General features: G+C 37.4%; 1 protein-coding gene across 1 annotated transcript in view; it reads right to left on the minus strand.

Annotated features, from left to right (window-relative positions):
* The window catches only part of CCDC91 (coiled-coil domain containing 91), a 158,787-nt gene that overhangs the window by 19,025 nt on the left and 121,114 nt on the right, over positions 1-18,648 (minus strand). Inside the window, exon 12 of the mRNA XM_074155405.1 lies at positions 15,926-16,039. Coding sequence (XP_074011506.1) covers positions 15,926-16,039 — 114 coding nt within the window. The remainder of the gene's footprint in view (positions 1-15,925; positions 16,040-18,648) is intronic.

Here is an 18,648-nt window from a genome sequence, read left to right on the forward strand (position 1 = left end):
ATAGTTTTATTATTATTATTATTATTATAGTTTAATTTAAAGCTACATTAGGATTCAGGTTTCAAGAGGAGATTTTGCTGAGTTGCAAAGGTTACTGCCAATAGATGTATCACAAAAGTAGATACTATCAGGCATTCGTAGAAGCACAGAGAGAAAAGCAAAGGTGCAGTCAATGAGAGAAGGCCAAGGAATTGTCAGCTAAGTAAAGCTGAGAGCTGTTACTTATATAATAAATGTCTAGAAGGCAACCAATTTAATAATTTCAGGAAAGAAAAAAAATATAGATAATAGATAAGCAATAGCTGAACTCTATGTCAACTCTTACTTGGATAGAAAGCCAAAATGCTATAAAAATTCCTTTAATTGCAATGGGCTACAATTACGGTAATAAGCTTGAAGACTGATGTATGGGTAAGAAGAAAATGGTTCCAGCCTTGTGACATTTCCTCAGTGGCAGAAACACCAATTACGTATATAGATTTTTCTATAGAGATAATGTGACCTTCGAAAGTAGAAAATTAAAAATCATCAGCAGAAATAGCAAGAAACAAACACAGACTTTTATATGTCTGATAAGAGGGGCCAAAAAAAGCCATTTCTGTTTTCTATTAAAGTGATGCTTGGAGGTGTTTTCTGGTAATCATACTGTTTTCAAATGACTTTTTACAATCCCAGCCAGTTTCAGCTATCTGGCAGACATCTTCTCTCTTTTCTACTGTGCTGATCTTCCCCATTAATTTGACCTAATTCTTAATCTAAAAAGGGTTATAAACAAAGTCCTTATGAAGAATATAAGCGAACTATGGCATTTTTGCCAATATTGTAAGGAACTAAAATATTATTTTATATTATTCTAATATTATTATGCAAAGGGAGAACTTTTAGTCTGATTTGTTTAGGGAAAACTTCATTGACCATTTTCTGTGGTAGTTTTGATGGATGAACAACAGAGCAACTATGTAGAGGTACACGGATGTTCTCACGTGGCCAGCCTTTAGGAGTGAACTACAGACAGTTCCTCAGACAATTTGAACAACGCGAAGGAATTTGCTGCCTCTCCTCAACAGGGTGGATAATGAAGTGAACATTTACCCTGAGCTCCAAGCATTCTTTTGCAGTCTTTACCTTGAATAATTTGATGCAAGATATTGATTTTTATCACAAAATCCTCTCTTAAAATATTAAAGAACGCAAACAACAAGTATTGAACATAAACTACTATTACACTCTCTTTTATAAGCACATGAACTCAAATAATAGCCAGGTGATAGGAGCTGAGAAGGTAGATAGCTTTGAAGAATATCCAGCCACCCACGTATTTCTGTTTTGAAAGAATATAATAAAGATATTCTCTGTGAACACTGCAAAGAAAATACTTCATATGTTAGGAAAAAATTCTACATAGATAACAAGGGTTATAGCAATTGTAACACAGATCATCTTCCACAATCTATATTGGTAAAGGTGCTTTCAAGATAGATTTTATGGGCTTTATACCTGATCTACAAAATCAAAGGTAAAATAGATAAATAAATCAGTTCTACAAGTGCATGCATGGTAAATCAAATCTGTATGGCTATATGTAATTACAAAAAGAACACAGGGAACTTAAAAAATCGGAATGGGATTTCTTACCATAACCGAACCCAAAAAATAGTGTACCAGAGAGAAGAATACTCAAAAGGCCAAAACAAAGTCTAGTTGTTTTCTTCAGACAAAATAAACATACAAAATACACTCCAAAAATCTAGTACGTTATTAAAAATAACCCTGATACAGAAGAATGGCCATGCAGGAAATTAGGTGTGTTAATCTGATTTACTCATAGATATATCCTGCTGTCCTGGGTATAACTTGGTCACTATTTTTCTTCCCTTAAAAAGCGTTGCGACTCCAATTCTGTGCACAGAATGAAATGCACAATTCCCTCTCCAAATGTTAAATACTTGTTTCTTTCCAGAATAATCCCACTGAAACTGGGAAAGTGTATGACTTGCACTTTAAAGTACAGTCCAAGATGAGCTGACCCTCTACAAATGTGTTAATAGGGTAAACTCTTGTATTTTCCAAATATTCCATGTCCTTTTCAGAAACGAGCAAAAAAATTTCCAGTTCTTCTAGTTACATGGTAAATAGCTAAGCTGACTGTCCCAAACCCCATAGAGGTAACCTCCCACGCATCCCGCTGACTGGACAAAAGTGCACAGAAAGCACCTGGTCAGGGAAGCAGGAAATGGCCCTGGAATTCTAGTTTCCAAAAATAATTGCATTATTACCAAACTAAAGGAATAATTTCTCTATACAAAGCCAGGAGAGAAACTTGCCAGCTTTCTCTTTACTGTACAGTAAGACAGCCACGGCTTACACCAGCTTGCCAGTGATTCTTAAATATAAATAAAATACTGTTGTTGAAATAGGTCCTTAGTTTCCATGATATGGGAAAAAATGACCTATTGAATACTGAACTCAAAAAAAAAATCTCTTTTGGATATTTGCAATTCTGAAGTGTGCACTTATATTTTGGTAAATATTAGTCAGAGAAACGCAATGTTTAGTTCTGCTTTCTTCTAAAGGTTACGCAGCACAGCTGCACAAATCCCATGGGAACACACAGTAGTGCAGTGAATTTCATTACAATGGTTGTATCTTTGCTCGCAGCTTCTGTCCCTTACATGGGGATGGGAGTGCATTTGTGACAAGTGTCTTTCAGGGAAACACGGGCTGCATAAAAACAAGTTTGTCATTCGAATCATTCCTCCAGTCCTAACAAAGTAAGCTTTCCCCTGTAGGCCAAAATACGCCCTTTAAAGTCAATGAGACCCGTGTACAATGTAGCAGACAAAATCTGACTGCTTAATATAATTAGTTTTGTTGTCAGAAAGCAAGCAGTTAATTTTCCTGAAGGAAGATGAATGTCAATGTAAATAGGAAAAATTAAAATTTGCTTGCTGGCTGGTAGTAGTTCAGGAGCTACAAATATAAGAAATGCTTACTCTAAGTACTTATCTCATGAAGTAAATCTTTGCCATTTAGAAAATTTCTTTAAAAAACCTATTCAGCACAAGATTTATTTGGTAAAAAACGTTCTCTCTTGTGGCTTACTTTCCCCTGCATATGCCAACTACAAGAATTCATTTTTTTTTTCCTCTGTACAGCTAGTGGTCACATAAACTAAAAAGTACATAAATAATAGGCACCGTATTGCAGTCCTGCATTTTTGTCTGCTATAAACATGCAAACTATAATGTATTGAATGAAAGTGTTTCGAAGCACTCAATAGCAATGAATAGGCAGTAAATTACGGAACCATGAGATTTATAAACAACTTCCAATCTGTAGCACTGACAATAAAAATACTGCAATTGGACAACAGAATACTTTTGTAGACCTCCATTCCACAAAAATTCCTAACATTTGTGTGATTTTAAGAGTTAACAATGCCTAGTTTTTAACACAAGGCAAACGACATCTGCAGATTACGTAGAAGCAGCCTGAACACTGTCCAAGTCTGAAAAAAATACGAAGCAGAGCAAAGAATTTCCTGACCTTTCTAACAACAAATAATTGAAAACAGATCTTAGTTTGAAGTTCAGTAGTGACCAATTAACTGCTTTGATCATTAGAATTTTTATAAGGCACCTGGAACTATTTCGTCTTTTACTTTTATTGACTTCAGCCTTACTTAGTTTCTGGATAGTTTACAAGGGCAGAGTCAACATGAAAAATCACATTTCTGTCTGAAACTTTCATATCTACTTGTAAGTAGCCCTAAGGTGACTGAAAGTGAAATGCATTTGTAAAAACAACTCAAAAACGCTACACGATTTCTCTCAGTTTGCCTATTTTTCACTTACTGAACAGAAGTGAAGGAATAACAGGAGACTGGAAGGTGACTTGTCTTACTTTCAGCGTGAGTCAAAAGCGTGGCTAACTGTTGCACAATACCCAAGCTAAATTCTGCCGTCCCCAGCTCTACATCTTCACCGATGATGTATTGTAGGGTTTGTGAGACCTTACTTGCTCTGAGGTAGCCACTGGCAGAGAGGCAGGCACACACACAAGAGGTAGGAAGCAAGTAGGATGGTGATATTCTTGAGCTTTCTCATGCAAGAGTGGTAGAGATTAAGAGGAACCAAAACTCAACCTGAACTCTCCGGGTAGCATTCTAGTTTGTATAGATGTCTCCTCTGACAGACAGACGTATACTTGCTTAATTCAATATTTCACAGCAGCTTGAAATTGGTACCATTTAAATGATCTGATGTCTTGAGTTGGGAGCCTAGAAGAGCAGATTCTTTGACCTCTCTTCTCCAGGGCGAAGAAATCCTTTGGGAGCATAAATATTCCTTGAGTCCATCTCCTGCTGTCATATTAAAACAATTTTACTGTTTTGTGCTTTTTTTTTTTTTTTCTTTTTTCTTGTTCTTTCTAAGGAAAGCTCAGTGTAGCACTGTATATTTTCCTCTGAGCAAGGCTGCCTTCTCTGCAACTTTTGCATCTCAGAAAGGAACTGTATTTTTTCAGTTGTGGCACTAAACTTATAATAAAAGTAATTTTGAAGATGGCTCCTGGGAGGTATTTTTTTTACCTTAAAAAAACCCTCATTAGTTTTCCACCAAAAAAAATGGTGTAACACATGACAGCTACAGCATGGGTAGCATGAACAGGGAACCAACCAGGAATAACTACAGCAAGCTCTACTTTTTGCTGCTGACCAAAAAAGAAGAGAGCAGTGAGGCTGACAACGTGGAATAATACCAAGTGCATTTATCCATCTAATTTTGCTATGGCTCTGCATCTTCCAATGAAAACACAGAGAATATAGAGAGAGTAAAATTATTGAATTCATAAGAACACTTATGGTAATCCTCCAAAACAGAGGTTCACAGAGGTGGTCAGAGATGTTATCTTCTTTTTCGAAGTAAATCCCATTTACATAGCCCAACAAGAGGTATGTTCCATGAAAAAAATGTATTCCAGGTAAGTACAATATCTAAATCAGGCTGCCGAACTGATAAGCTTTTGACATCGGTATTCGTTTTCATTCCTAAAAATGTTTACAGAAATGCATTAAAGTATCATTTGACTCTCCTGGCCTGGATGATGCGCTGAAGGCATGCATATTACAAGTGGTTTTTACTTTTAAGTACCAGGTTTTAATTTCATAATTTCATTTTTAAAAAGTCTTAATGAAGTCCTTGTATGTATTATTACATGACATGTAAACATAATGAATTTAAGGGCTCAGTTCTCCAAGCTTCCTGAGAAAATTAAAAGTAGAAATATTTCTAATTAAACCCTGAGTTATAATCTAATTTTTAGCATCCTACCACTTTCCACAAATCTTTCTTTTTTTTTCTTTTCTGGTAGACACGGAAGAGTTGATTCTATATATGCCAAAATAAGAACTCAAATCAGAAATATGTAGTATTTAGTACTGAGGCAAGAAACAGCACAAGCCACAGGTACGTCCTACAAATGTGGTAGCTGCTGCTGCTACACTGGTCCCCCTGAGGAAACTGAAAACAACCAAGCGCCTCCTTTTGTAATTCCCCATGATGTAGCACAGAGCCAGTGGATTTGGCATTTCTTACAGACATTACCTTGTTATGGTTTTGTTTTGGTTTTTTTAAAGATACACTCATGGAAATTATTTTTACTCTCTATTCACTTTGCTTTCATAACAAAACCATAAGAATAGGTTGTACGCAACATGTTGGTACATGCCAGACCAATGTCCATCTAGTATAGCATCTGTCTTTATCAGAGGCAAACAGTAAGAACCTAGAAAAGAGCATAACAGGAGAAGCGTGCACTCACACAGTTGCTATCATAGCCAGAGCAAAATATGTATGCATTTAAAAAACGTTCTTGATTGGAATTTTCTTTAAAAAGATGTCTTTAAAAAGAAAATAAAAGAATCATTTCAGCTTTAAGCATCTACAATATCTGGTGGGTTCCTTATTATGGGAAGAAGTATATCTTCCTGCTTGTTTTGCAGGTGACATCTAACTGTATTTACTAGACCACTTTATAATCATTACTGTAATATTCTAAGTATTGTTAATTGCAGGATTTCATGATTTTATTGTATGATGTAGTGCTCATAGGCAAACATGTGTTTGCATGCAAACAGAATGTGTGATGAGAAGTGCTTCTCATATTGACACAATGTGATAAGAAGACTTGTATTGACCAAGTTAGAAGACAGTAGTTTTGAGGCTTCCAGAAAATAAGATCATAGAATCATAGAATCATAGAATCATCTAGGTTGGAAGAGACCCTTGGGATCATCGAGTCCAACCATCTACCCTACTCTACAAAGTTCTCCCCTATACCATATCCCCCAACACCACATCTAAACGGCTCTTAAACACATCCAGGGATGGTGACTTAACCACCTCCCTGGGCAGCCTGTTCCGATGCCCGACCACTCTTTCTGTGAAAAATTCTTTCCTGATGTTCAGTCTAAACCTACCCTGCTGGAGCCTGAAGCCATTCCCTCTCGTTCTGTCATTAATTACCTGTGCGAAGAGTCCAGCACCAATCTCTCTACAGTGTCCTTTCAAGTAGTTGTAGAGAGTGATGAGGTCTCCCCTCAGCCTCCTCTTCCTCAGACTAAACAGTCCCAGCTCCTTCAACCACTCTTCATATGATTTGTTTTCCAGGCCCTTCACCAGCTTCGTTGCCCTCCTCTGCACCCGCTCCAGCACCTCGATATCTCTCTTGGATTGAGGTGCCCAAAAGATCATAGGAACCTCTTGGAACAGACTTAATATAGCGCCTAGTTTAAGGGACAAACACTTCTAAATGTTTGTCTTCTTCCTTGAGTTTTATAAAGCATATTTTTACAACATGATAGACAAACAAAAAACACCAACATGATAAAGGAAAATTCTACCATGTGCACAAAGCAAGTAAAAAAATGTATAACCAGTATTTCAATGGCACAAAAGATCATGTCAAATACAAAGCAGGGGGTAAAACAAGACATGCTCTCGTGTACTACTTCTCCATGAAACATGCAGAAAAAAGCCCCATATAACGATACTTTTTTTTTTAACAAGAAATTCCAATAAAATTGAAATTAATGGAAAATATTAACTTGCATCTCTGCACATGCCAAACACCTGTTTCAGAGAAATCCCCTCTTAAGTATTTAAACAATCACAGAATCACAGAATGATACGGGGTTGGAAGGGACCTCTGGAGATCATCTTGTCCAACCCTCCTGCCAAAGCAGGTCCACCCAGAGCAGGTTGCAGAGGGACATGTCGAGGCGGGTTTTGCATGTCTCCAGAGAAGGAGACTCCACCACTCCCCTGGGCAGCCTGTTCCAGGGCTCTGCCACCCTCAAAGTAAAGAAGTTCCTCCTCATGTGTAGATGGAACTTCTTATGTTCAAGTTTGTGCCCATTACCTCTTGTCCTGTCAATGTCTTTCGATTAAGATGACAAAAATTCATAAAAGTGCTGAGAGTTACGAGTTTTCAATACAACAATGGTAATTTTGACAGTGTATCTTTAAATGTAAAAATAAATATCAAGCAATAACTGCTTTATTAACACTTTATAAAGAACACTTCATAAAGAAGCTGAGACATACCTATTATTTCTATACTTTAAGAAACAGAAATGGTAGCAATTAATTTTCAACCTGTCTTAAAAATAAATAAATCACATTGTAGTTTCAGTGATTTTATTTCTTTTTTGTACTGAACTCCTCATGTTTGTGTTTATTCTGCTCTGCAGCAGCCATGTTGATTCAAATGATCCAACAGGTACAAAAATAAAGCGAATGAGAATTTGAACATATTGAATATTAAATACAACTAAATAAAGTTCCTCTTGCGACCTAGAAAAAGAGGAAATAGAACAAAATATCCAAAACAAGGATATGTTGCAAATTTGTAAACAGTAGGAAGTTCCTATATATATGATTGGTACGCAGAAGGCTAGGGAGAGATTAAAAATTATTCACAGTTAACTTAATGCTAAAACGTGATAAGGTGAACTTTCTACTTGAACATTCTCTGAAAAGCAGCTTTATCCATTCAGTTGGAGACTAAAATTGTTGAAGGACTAAATGATGGGGATAAACAATTGCTGAGGACTAAAATGCATCGAAGGACAGGATCTGCTATTACTTTTGAGATCGGCTTCAGTTACATTAAATATTTAACAAGCAAGATGTGCCCGCATCTCAACTGAATTGAAATGCAACTATGCATGTGATTGCATACAGATACTCAGTGCAACACATCTTCATGCTTTTACTTCTACTTATTTCCACCTTTATTCTCTAAGATAGTAGATCCAGTAGATCTATATACCCATTCTAATTAGTCAAATTTTTCTCATTAAATTTTCCTACAAAATTTAGATACAGGAACAGAAAATACTAAACTAGATATAGGTTTTTCAGTAGTTTTCCAGTGTTTTGGAAGTAGGAACAAATATGTTAGAATCTACTTCTCCTCTGGGTTTAATTAAAAAAAAAAAAAAGTTTCATAAACTTTATACATGAAAAGTTGGTAGAAAAGATGTCAATAAAGAAATTCAAAAAACTACAGTAAATAAAAATTTCTGCACCAAGATATTATTTCAGATCACCCTGGGTCTAATCTATTCCCAGTTAATGTGAAGTCACCCTTTCAGAACCCAGTTCAATTATTTATTGGACACTACTGGAAAAAATTATTTTAAAACACAAAATGCACAGTACTGTAGACATTAAAAAGTCAATCACAGGAATGGAAAAAATAAAAGCATAAAGAGAAAACAGTGCATAAATGTCTTGCACAAAATCTAGTATGAATAAATAACCATGAAAAGAAAAAAAAAATCCAAGTAATTAAATTGTTTAAAATGTCAAATGACCCTACAGTAAAAACCCCAAAACAGATAACTGAAAGAGTATCTGTAAAATAACTAGAAAAATTCAATTAAAGTTCTACATTCCAGGACAAGGATGACATTTTTTGGGCACCTGTATTCCCACTAAAATCAAATGGGACTTTTACTGTTTGAAGGGGTACTTGATAAAGCTCCTTAAGCAAAAAGTGTCATAAAACTCTCTATTGATGATTACAGAAAGAATTTCCAAACAATTCCATATGCAAAAATAATGAACAATTACACTAAGGCCACATTACGGAAGAGAACAAAACTCAGAAGGGCAAAAACATCTCAACTTTGTGACCACGTTTTAATTGCTCTGTTATGGATGCAGAACAAACTAGCACAAAATTATTACTACGGTATTAGTTTGTCTGCTAATACTTTTACAGATAAATACAGAAATACCAACCATTGGGAAAACAACTGCACTGCTAGGACTCAATGACCCTCTACTGAAGAAAGCAATAAAGAAGCAGAAGTTAGTAGCGGTTGACCTTGTTACAAGAGGACTAGGCTAGAAAACACATTAGGCAAAAAAAAGGCCCACGCTCTCAAGGATCATTGCAGCCCCTACAGCATCTCCATCTGAACGGCACGAACTGACTGATTCCTAATACAGCTCGTGCCATAAATTGGAAAAGGATTACTTTAAGTGCTTCAAAATGACTTTTCTATGACCGCTTGGAAAATGAATTACGTACAATGGCAAAAGACTGGTTTGATAACCCAAAAAGTCCTTTCCAGTCTTATAACCTTCTTATTCTAGAAAATCTAGTTATAACTAAATTTAAAGTTTCAGAAGCCAATGTGTAAAATCAGAGAATCTGACACAGAATGAACAGAACCCCCAGAACCATCACTGCATCTTTTTTAAACAAATCCTGGACTTGTGAAATATCATATTTTAGTCCGTAACTACTAAATTGCTGGGGCGATTTTTGTGTTGCATGGCTAAGCTATGCATTCTTGCTTCAGTTCTCACTGATGAACGACTAACGAGAGACGGCGATAGAAACTTCTCTCAGACCAATGGATTCTGAAAATTTACCTTTACTACCTTATAACAATTCCTGTCTTCCACTCTACAGCTTCACGGACTGATGCATCTGGTACAGGCTGCAACTTGATTTCTTCCCATCTTGGATCAGTGAAAGGAGACAGAGTGTAAGCAGACAACTAGGGCAAAGGTGTTGTCCAAACATTACTTTTCACAGGAAGCTAACATATTTCTTTTGTTCTTCCGCTCACATATTTGGAATACTTTTAACGTACCTCCAAAATTTCAGTCAATCTCGTAATTACATTGCACACAGAAGCAAACAATAAACGCGAAAGTTCCTTGGAACTGCTTGTAAAACTGGCACTTTGGGACAAAGCTATGCTCATATTCACTTGATGCAGCTGAAGCAAAGCGTTCAGTGAAGGGGCCAAAGCCCCACATGAAGTCCATAAAACCTGGAGCAGGGATGGGCCTCGCCTGTCTTCATATTCCTAACAGAGCATCGTGTACCCATTAATCCAGTCTTTAACCGAAAGGATTGCAACGGCAATACAGTTCTACAGATCGGTGATAGGGGACTGCTATGCCTTCGTCTCACAGTCCGAGGATCACAGTTTGGGAGCTGCAACGCTAAGCCATAGTTTACATGCCATTAGACTCTACTTCTTGCCCTGATCTCCAGCTAATAAATACAAATATAAATGTATACACACACATACATGTAAGAGCCGACATAGAGACATGCAAATGTATGCTGCCACATCAGCATGATGTATTAGCGAAACAAAACTGTTAACTCTTAAAAAAACCCAGAGCTGTTGTGGAGGTGTGCTCTCCCTGTTTTGTTTCCACCCCCCTTCCCCCCCAGCTCCTGCTCAGGCCTTGGCCACCATGGCCATCACAACATCAGGTGTGATAACTTGCACCTGGACTTTGGGGGATGGCTGGCAACACAGACAAAACACTGGAGTGGGGACCTAGAAATTTTGTTCCCATGAGAATATGATTATAGGTCAATTATCTTACTGTATAAATAGTGGACAGCCCAAGAGCCCTTGGAGCTCTCCTGTATGGCAGCGGGCTGCAAGCCAGGATCTCCCCTTTTGTGAGGACTCTCGCTTAAGGTTCTACTCCTCAAGGTTGAGAGATTCCTTGCCGCAACAGATTCTTGTTTAGTGACTAATGGCATGCTAAACTTTGAAATCTTAGCTAAGTAATGTAAAGGATTGATTGCACACATATAATCCTTTAGACGTAAACCGTTGACCAAGTTTGGGACTAGGATTGGATCCATCCTCGCTCAGACTCCTCTCTGAGAAGGAGTTTAGAAAGCAAGGGGGTCCTTTCTGAACCTCGTGACTCAACAGGAGGGTCTCCCTGGCAGCTTTGTTTGACCCTGTCCTCTATGCAGTAAATAATAGAGTGTACTTTGACATCGAACCTCGTAAAACACTATCGCATTTACTACTGGTTTTATCGCACTTACTACTGATTTTGTTAAACCACTGTTTCACCTTAATAAATATTTCACTACTTCACTCTAACTACTGAAGTTAATCACTCCGTCCGCGACAGCTGTTCCACCTAGTAATGGGGAACCCCTTCACATAAATTCAGTAGAAAAACAAATGCTGGAATTTTTAAAGAATTACTGCAAAAAGCTGTTAAATGCTTCCTAGTCCAATCAGTAGCACAGGCACAGTGAGCCTTAATGGCTGGCCTATCTGATCTATTGGAGCTTGGGCAGTTAAGGTGCTGGGGCTTGTCACAGTACTGCGTGTTTTCTGAGCGGTCAGATGACTGAAGACCACAATACGGGGCCAGAGATTATAGGATTATGAACATCAGGCAACAAAAGACAATACTGACAAATGAGTTTGTGAATCTTGAGCTTACATCAAAATGAACAGACATTGGATACTCACGGACAAGTCCTTCCTTATTCTTTACTCTACTCTCTCTAACCGAACAAAGATTTTGCTTTCCTCTACATCCGTGCCTCATGGATATAGGTGGCACGCAATACTGTGCTGTATCCATGCACTGGATACAAACCAAGAATAAAATCTATTTTTATGACAAAAGTGAATTTAGTGGTTTGCCATTTAATCCTACCTTAGTGCCTATCTCTTTTTTCCCTGTGTGCTACACTTGACCTCTCTCCTCTCATTTCCCACCCCACTAGCAGGAAGGTTTGCAAGTATCAGACCTTCTGATACTTACATGCAAACAAGGGTGTATCAATACTACAGGGTCGATTCCACCTTCAGGCAATTAATAAAGATAACTTTCTGGACATAATGTGGATTTATCTTTGCTGGAGAAAGCAAGTCTGGCTAAGAGTCTAAACAAGTATATTCAAATTTGACTAAGAAGAGTTCTTCAAGGTGTTTATTCATAAACCTCCACAAGTTTGGTAGCTATATATGTCTTTGAACAGATGTGACAGTCTTACTCTGTTTGAGTTTTGAAGCATGCTTCAGAATGGTGGTGGTTATGAAATAATAGAGTCAAATTCCCAACTGAAATTTCCTTCACATCTTAGCTATCCAAATTCTTAAGATGTTATCTGTGGCAACATAAAAAAAAATAAAATTCTAGTATAAAATTATTCTTATAATATAGCACAGAGGAAAAAAAAACTGAGGGCAGTACATAAATTGAACTGTTGCCAATATAGTGCTATATATCTTTAAAAAGTTGGGATTATATTTGAAGTATGAAAAAGACATAACTGCAATGCATTGCTTATCTTTCATTTATTGTGTGAAAAAATATGTTGCCATCACAGTTTGGTTTTGTTGTTGTTTTAGCTTGCAGTGTCCTTTAATCAAAGGTGAAGAATTGCCAACACATTCTCCACTAGCTTTAGAGACTTTGTTTGGCTTGAATGCAGAGCAAGTTACATTTGTTCTTGTCTTATGTTGCGCACTTTAGCGTGATGAAATTGTTGCATTACTTTCCATTTCCTCCTCTTAATTTTAATCTTACTAACCTCTCATTTTTACTATTAAAAAAATTAAATACATTAAAGTTTGCTTGATTGTGCATAAGAAAATATGAACAAAGAGACTATAAATCACTTTTTGCTCCACTGATACTGAATATGACTCATTTGTACGTAACAATGTCAAACATATTATACATAAAACTGCTAGTTTAACTCTGAGCTATTTATCTGTGAAAGGCTTTGAAATATGATGGATCTATAAACAACACAGGTAGAGAAAAAAATTATGCTTATGACATTAAATTATTAAGATAATAATTTTATCAAAGGCAGGAAATTTAGTTTCCTCAGTTCTAAAGAATTACCACTGAAAGATTACTGATCAGGAAAGAAAAGGGTTGAAAAGTGCTGTGTAAGGACAAAGGAACATCAATTACTTGCTTTTTATTAAGTAACTTTCTACTAATTTGAATAATCCCATGCATACGTACCATACGATAAGAGACTGTTAAAAAAATACATAGGTATCTGATATGCTGGATTCACCGTTGGTAAGTCTCTGAACACTTAAATTGTATAGTTTCTTGGCTCTTAAAAGTAACCACTATTTTAGCACTAGCATAGCTAGAATATAACTGAAGTTGGTTTTGGAACTGCAACAGGAGATTTCTATGGTTTACTTTCTATGTACATGTTATGTTGACACAACTGACTTCTAAAAATAATTATCATATCAGTCTATTTTTAAAAATACTCATTCACAATCAATTCTTTCTAACTGTTACAGAAATTCAAAGAATCTAAGCAAAAATACAACTGTAAATGCTCATTAATATTTTAAAATACTTTCAGCAAATACAAAACTGGCCAAATAGACAATTGATTTTCTTCAACTGATAAAACAACTATTATACTTTTACTAAAAGAAAGCTTTAATGGAATTCATGACTAAGTGAGTTACAAGCTACTTTGAAAACTGGTGTATACTACATTTGCCATGAGGGACGAAATGTACTTTGTACTATTACAAAATAAGCTGGATAAGAATCTGTTTATGAGTCTTTTCCTAAAGCTCTTTAACCACTGCTAACCAAGTACAAATACTGTTGTGCCCACGTCCCGTGCTTTGAAGGATCCAGCAAACAAAACAACGATGAAACATATATGGTGTACACTACCTTTGCAAGTGTGTAACTGGGACACCTCCCATCACTCAAAGAAAAAAAAAAAACCATCACTGAATCTCAGCCAGGAAAGCGAGGCATTTTCACTGAGTTCTTTCTAATAATTCCTTCTGTAAGCTGCTACTTTTTAGTATAGTTCATAAAGTATATTTATTATTCTGACAGGTGCTTTGACCAAGCTCCATTTGCTCTGACTCTTACATAATCATATAAAAGCTATTATGCCAAATGATTTGGAGTTAAAAAACATCTTCCACTCTCAACTTAAATACAGACAAATTTATAAATCATATGCCAGAAAAAAATTAGCTGTCCTTACCTATGATTTTTTTTTAAATGAATGAAAATACACATCAATTGATCAATAAGGGAAAAAAGTCGACAAATACTTTGATATTCAAGAACTCTACGGAATGAATGGAAATGATGCTCCTACTGGGTAAACCAAAGAGGATTTTGAATCTTTGAAGATGATATTTCATTGTTTCACTGATTTGTGAAAGCTACACAAGATCAAGACAGACTAAGAGCAGTCAGACAATGGAATAACAGTAATGAGCTCCAATTGTGTTCAAGCGGAAAGAAAATGGGAGAAAGCCTCCAATCCTGACAAAAATGTAAATCTAAGATATTAAGGACAGATGAGCTGCTATTGAAGTGCCTGCAAGAAATTACTGTCAATTCAAAATGGTGTGATCTAGCTGTCAACAATGAGTCGTCTGCATTTTATAGATTAGATGATCTGGACTAGTACTCCTGCTGACCAATTTGTTTATGATACAAGCTATTTTAAAACAGTAGACCTATTTTCACTTTCCCCACAGCTTATCCTTTGTAAATGACAAACTTCAGATATAAATAAGTTCTTTATGGATTGTGTTTTCCCCAGACTTCTGTTTAAATGTTTGCCAATATGGCCATACTGCTAAATGCAAGCTTCTCCACACACAGCATAGTGGAAAAGAGCTCATCCAATACTAATCCTAACTAGTAGTAGAATGGAACTTTTGAAGTTAAATCCTATTTCCTGTAATACTATTCAGCCCATAAAAGAAGGGAATAGAAGAGGCCAAACACATTATTTCTACTTCCTTCTCAGGACAACATTACCAATTAGATTCAAGCTTAGTGATTTTCTTTATTGAGAATACTGAAATAAATTAGTTTGATCTTGGGCTGCTACCACCATATGAAAGAAGGTTTTTTAATTTTTTTTTTGTTTTTATTTTTATAAAGAGCCTCAAAAGGGAGAAGTGTGTTAATTTTTTCTCCTCCTACTGAAAGTGAATTAAACTTTTTAAGTTACATTTGACTGTTTATATACAAGCATTAAACTGCAAGTATAAAATATTAAGAGAATATCTGCAACCAAGTTTCAGAACACTACGACATTTCATAACAAGACCAGTATACTGGCTATGAATCATGCTCAATAGAATACCGATACCTTTTCAGGCTGTCATATAATAGGGGTTGAAGGGAAAAGTTAATAACCTTTGTGTGAGTGCTAACTGCATAGTAAAGTTAATTTGTGAACATAAAATAGCATCTGTTATTGATACTGCAAAGCTTTCAATGAACTGAACTCAGATCACAATTTGAATTCGACAGACTGCATTTACGCCCTATCTTTAAGTTACTGTAATAAGAAATATTGTAAATTTCAGCCAACGTATTCATTTCTGCTTTTTGGCTTGTGATGAACTTAAAATTCTATAAATATATATGAACAAATATATCATAGTATCAAAATATTTGAAAAAAGGACTGACAAATCTGAAGACAACTCCTGATTCTGTTTTCTTGTGCACTTTAAGACAAGTTTCAGGATTAAGAAACTTCACCAATTTCTCACTGCATGCAGTGAAACCCATTAACCACTGGTAACTCACCCTCTTCTGCTCTTTAATATATTCCATCAGTTCCTCTCTTGTCCTTTTCACTGCTTCTTCAATTGCCTTTTCACTTCGTTTTTGCTCCTCCATTAATGCTTCCTTGACAATTTCCTTTTAAAAAGGAAAACACATAAGTGTAAATATTAAAAGTATTTCACAAATGTAACAGAAGTCATATCTTTCCTTCCTACTACAATTTTATCATGACCACACTCCTTTCTCAACGACAGTTATCCTAAATGTATGCAATACCTTTAAAAAAATTTATAAATTCAGTATTTTGATCACTAAAGGGTCTAAAGAAGAGTGAAAGAATCACCTTAAATCTGTGTTCCCTGAGAGCAGAAGAAAAGGAAGAAATACAGGTATTATATTCCAAGAGAAGCAGGGATGTACTAGTTGCTATGAATGAAATATGGAATGGGAATGGAGTGGGAATGGAGTGGTATAGTTCCAGTTGGAAAGGACCTATTACAATCATATGGTCCAACTGCCTGAGCACTTCAGGGCTGTCCAAAAGTTAAAGCATGTTGTTAAGGGCATTGTCCAAATGTCTCTTAAACACTGACAGGCTTGGAGTATTGACCACCTCTCTAGGAAGCCTGTTCCAGTGTTTGACCACCCTCTTGGTAAAGAAATGCTTCCTAATGTCAAGTCTGAACCTCCTCTGATACAGCTTTGAACCATTCCCACGTGTCCTGTCACCGGATCCCAGGGAGAAGAGCTCAGCACCTCACTCTCCCCTTCCCCTCCTCAGGAAGCTGTAGAGAGCAATGAGGTCGCCCCTCAGCCTCCATATTGCACGGCTTTCCAGAACTTACGTAAGGACTTTTCTAACATCATGATAACCAGAGTCCTAACGACAATAAATTTGTTTCCAAACCTTGGGAAATGCCAGGGTCATTCTGCACGCAGCCGTAAAAAGCAACAATGGACACTCACCCACCCTCCAAATTAGAACTACCCTACATCAAATGTGATTCAGTACTAGAAATGCATCACAAGAGAGAAAGCCAGAAACCACTTCTCAAAACACCCGTCTGGATGCAGTCCTGAGTGATGTGCTCTGGGCAATCCTGCTTGAGCAGGGGAGTTGGACTAGATGATCTCTAGAGGTCCCTTCCAACTCTGACAATTCCGTGATTCCATGAAACACCTCTGTCACAGCCAATACAACTTATCTGCCTGAGTTACCAGCTCAGGAAGCAACTTCCTGTACCAAAGCTACTGTTCTAGAACTTAAGTCCCAGCATCCCAAAGCAACTCATGAAATAAGTAATAGAGTTACTTAGCCAAAAATTCAGGAACATGAAGCCACAAACAAAAGGTTCCTGAAAACAAACCATAGAAAAACGTAATGTTTCTCAGAAAACTACAAAACACCCATTAAAAATAATCGCACAACGTTAAATGATTTGGAAGGGTGGCCGAGAGGGAGACAGAGAGTGTCTCAGCAACCAGGCAGTGGCCTTTGTAATTCCCGTGCTTTTATGCTAGATATTCAAAAGTGGAAGTAGCAGAACCAGTAGCGGTGTGTCTGCAGGTGGAAGCAGGGATTTGTGACACACTTGTCTATGAACAGTATCATAGATTCATAGATTGGTCCAGGCTGGAAGGGACCTCCAAAGGTCATCTAGTCCGACCTCCCCGCAGTCAGCAGGGACACCCCCAACTAGACCAGGTTGCCCAGGGCCTCGTCGAGCTTCACCTTGAATATCTCAAGGGAAGGGGCCTCAACCACCTCCCTGGGCAACCTGTTCCAGTGTTCCACCACCCTCATGGTAAAGAACTTTTTCCTAATATCCAATCTAAATCTCCCCTTCTCCAGCTTAAAACCATTGCCCCTCGTCCTGTCACTGCAGGCCTTTGTAAACAGACCCTCCCCAGCCTTCCTGTAGGCCCCCCTCAGGTACTGGAAGGCCGCTATGAGGTCTCCCCGGAGCCTCCTTTTCTCCAAGCTGAACAACCCCAGCTCCCTCAGTCTGTCCTCACAGCAGAGGTGCTCCAGCCCCCTGATCATTTTGGTGGCCCTCCTCTGGACCCGCTCCATCAGGTCCATGTCCTTCCTATATTGAGGGCTCCAGACCTGCACACAGTACTCCAGGTGAGGTCTCACCAGAGCAGAGCAAAGTGGCAGAATCACCTCTCTGGATCTGCTGGCAACACTTCTTTTGATGCAGCCCAGGATGTGATTGGCCTTCTGGGCTGCGAGAGCACATTGCCTGCTCATGTCCAGCTTCTCGTCCATCAGCACCCCCAAGTCCCTTTCCTCAGGGCTGCTTTCTAATACCTCATCCCCCAGTCTGTATCACCAAGCTCACTCAGTGCGTTCACCTCTAGCATAAACAGTACACAGTAATCAGAATTTTAATGGATGAAATTTATTTTTCTTTTTAAAGAATAAAGATATACGACATTTTTATTCTCTATAGCTATTCAGAAATATTACTTCTTCAGGTAAAAAAAAAAAAAGCTTGGGTGTTGGGTTTTTTTGGCAAAAAGCTCCACAGTCCTTCAAAAATATACCTGTGAACACTGGAGAAAACACCCTGAAAACTACTGCAATACTCAGAAATTGTAAATAATGTTGTTACATTATTTTTTATTATGGGCCAAAATTCACCTCCCCTGTTACCGCACCACAGCTGTGCAGCACAGAGATAGCTGAACAGAGGAGCCGGTGCACAGTAAAATAAATGGGCAAGCAAAACAGATAGCCA

Source organism: Numenius arquata, chromosome 1 (genome assembly GCF_964106895.1).
Source record: "Numenius arquata chromosome 1, bNumArq3.hap1.1, whole genome shotgun sequence".
Taxonomy (NCBI): Eukaryota; Metazoa; Chordata; class Aves; order Charadriiformes; family Scolopacidae; genus Numenius; species Numenius arquata.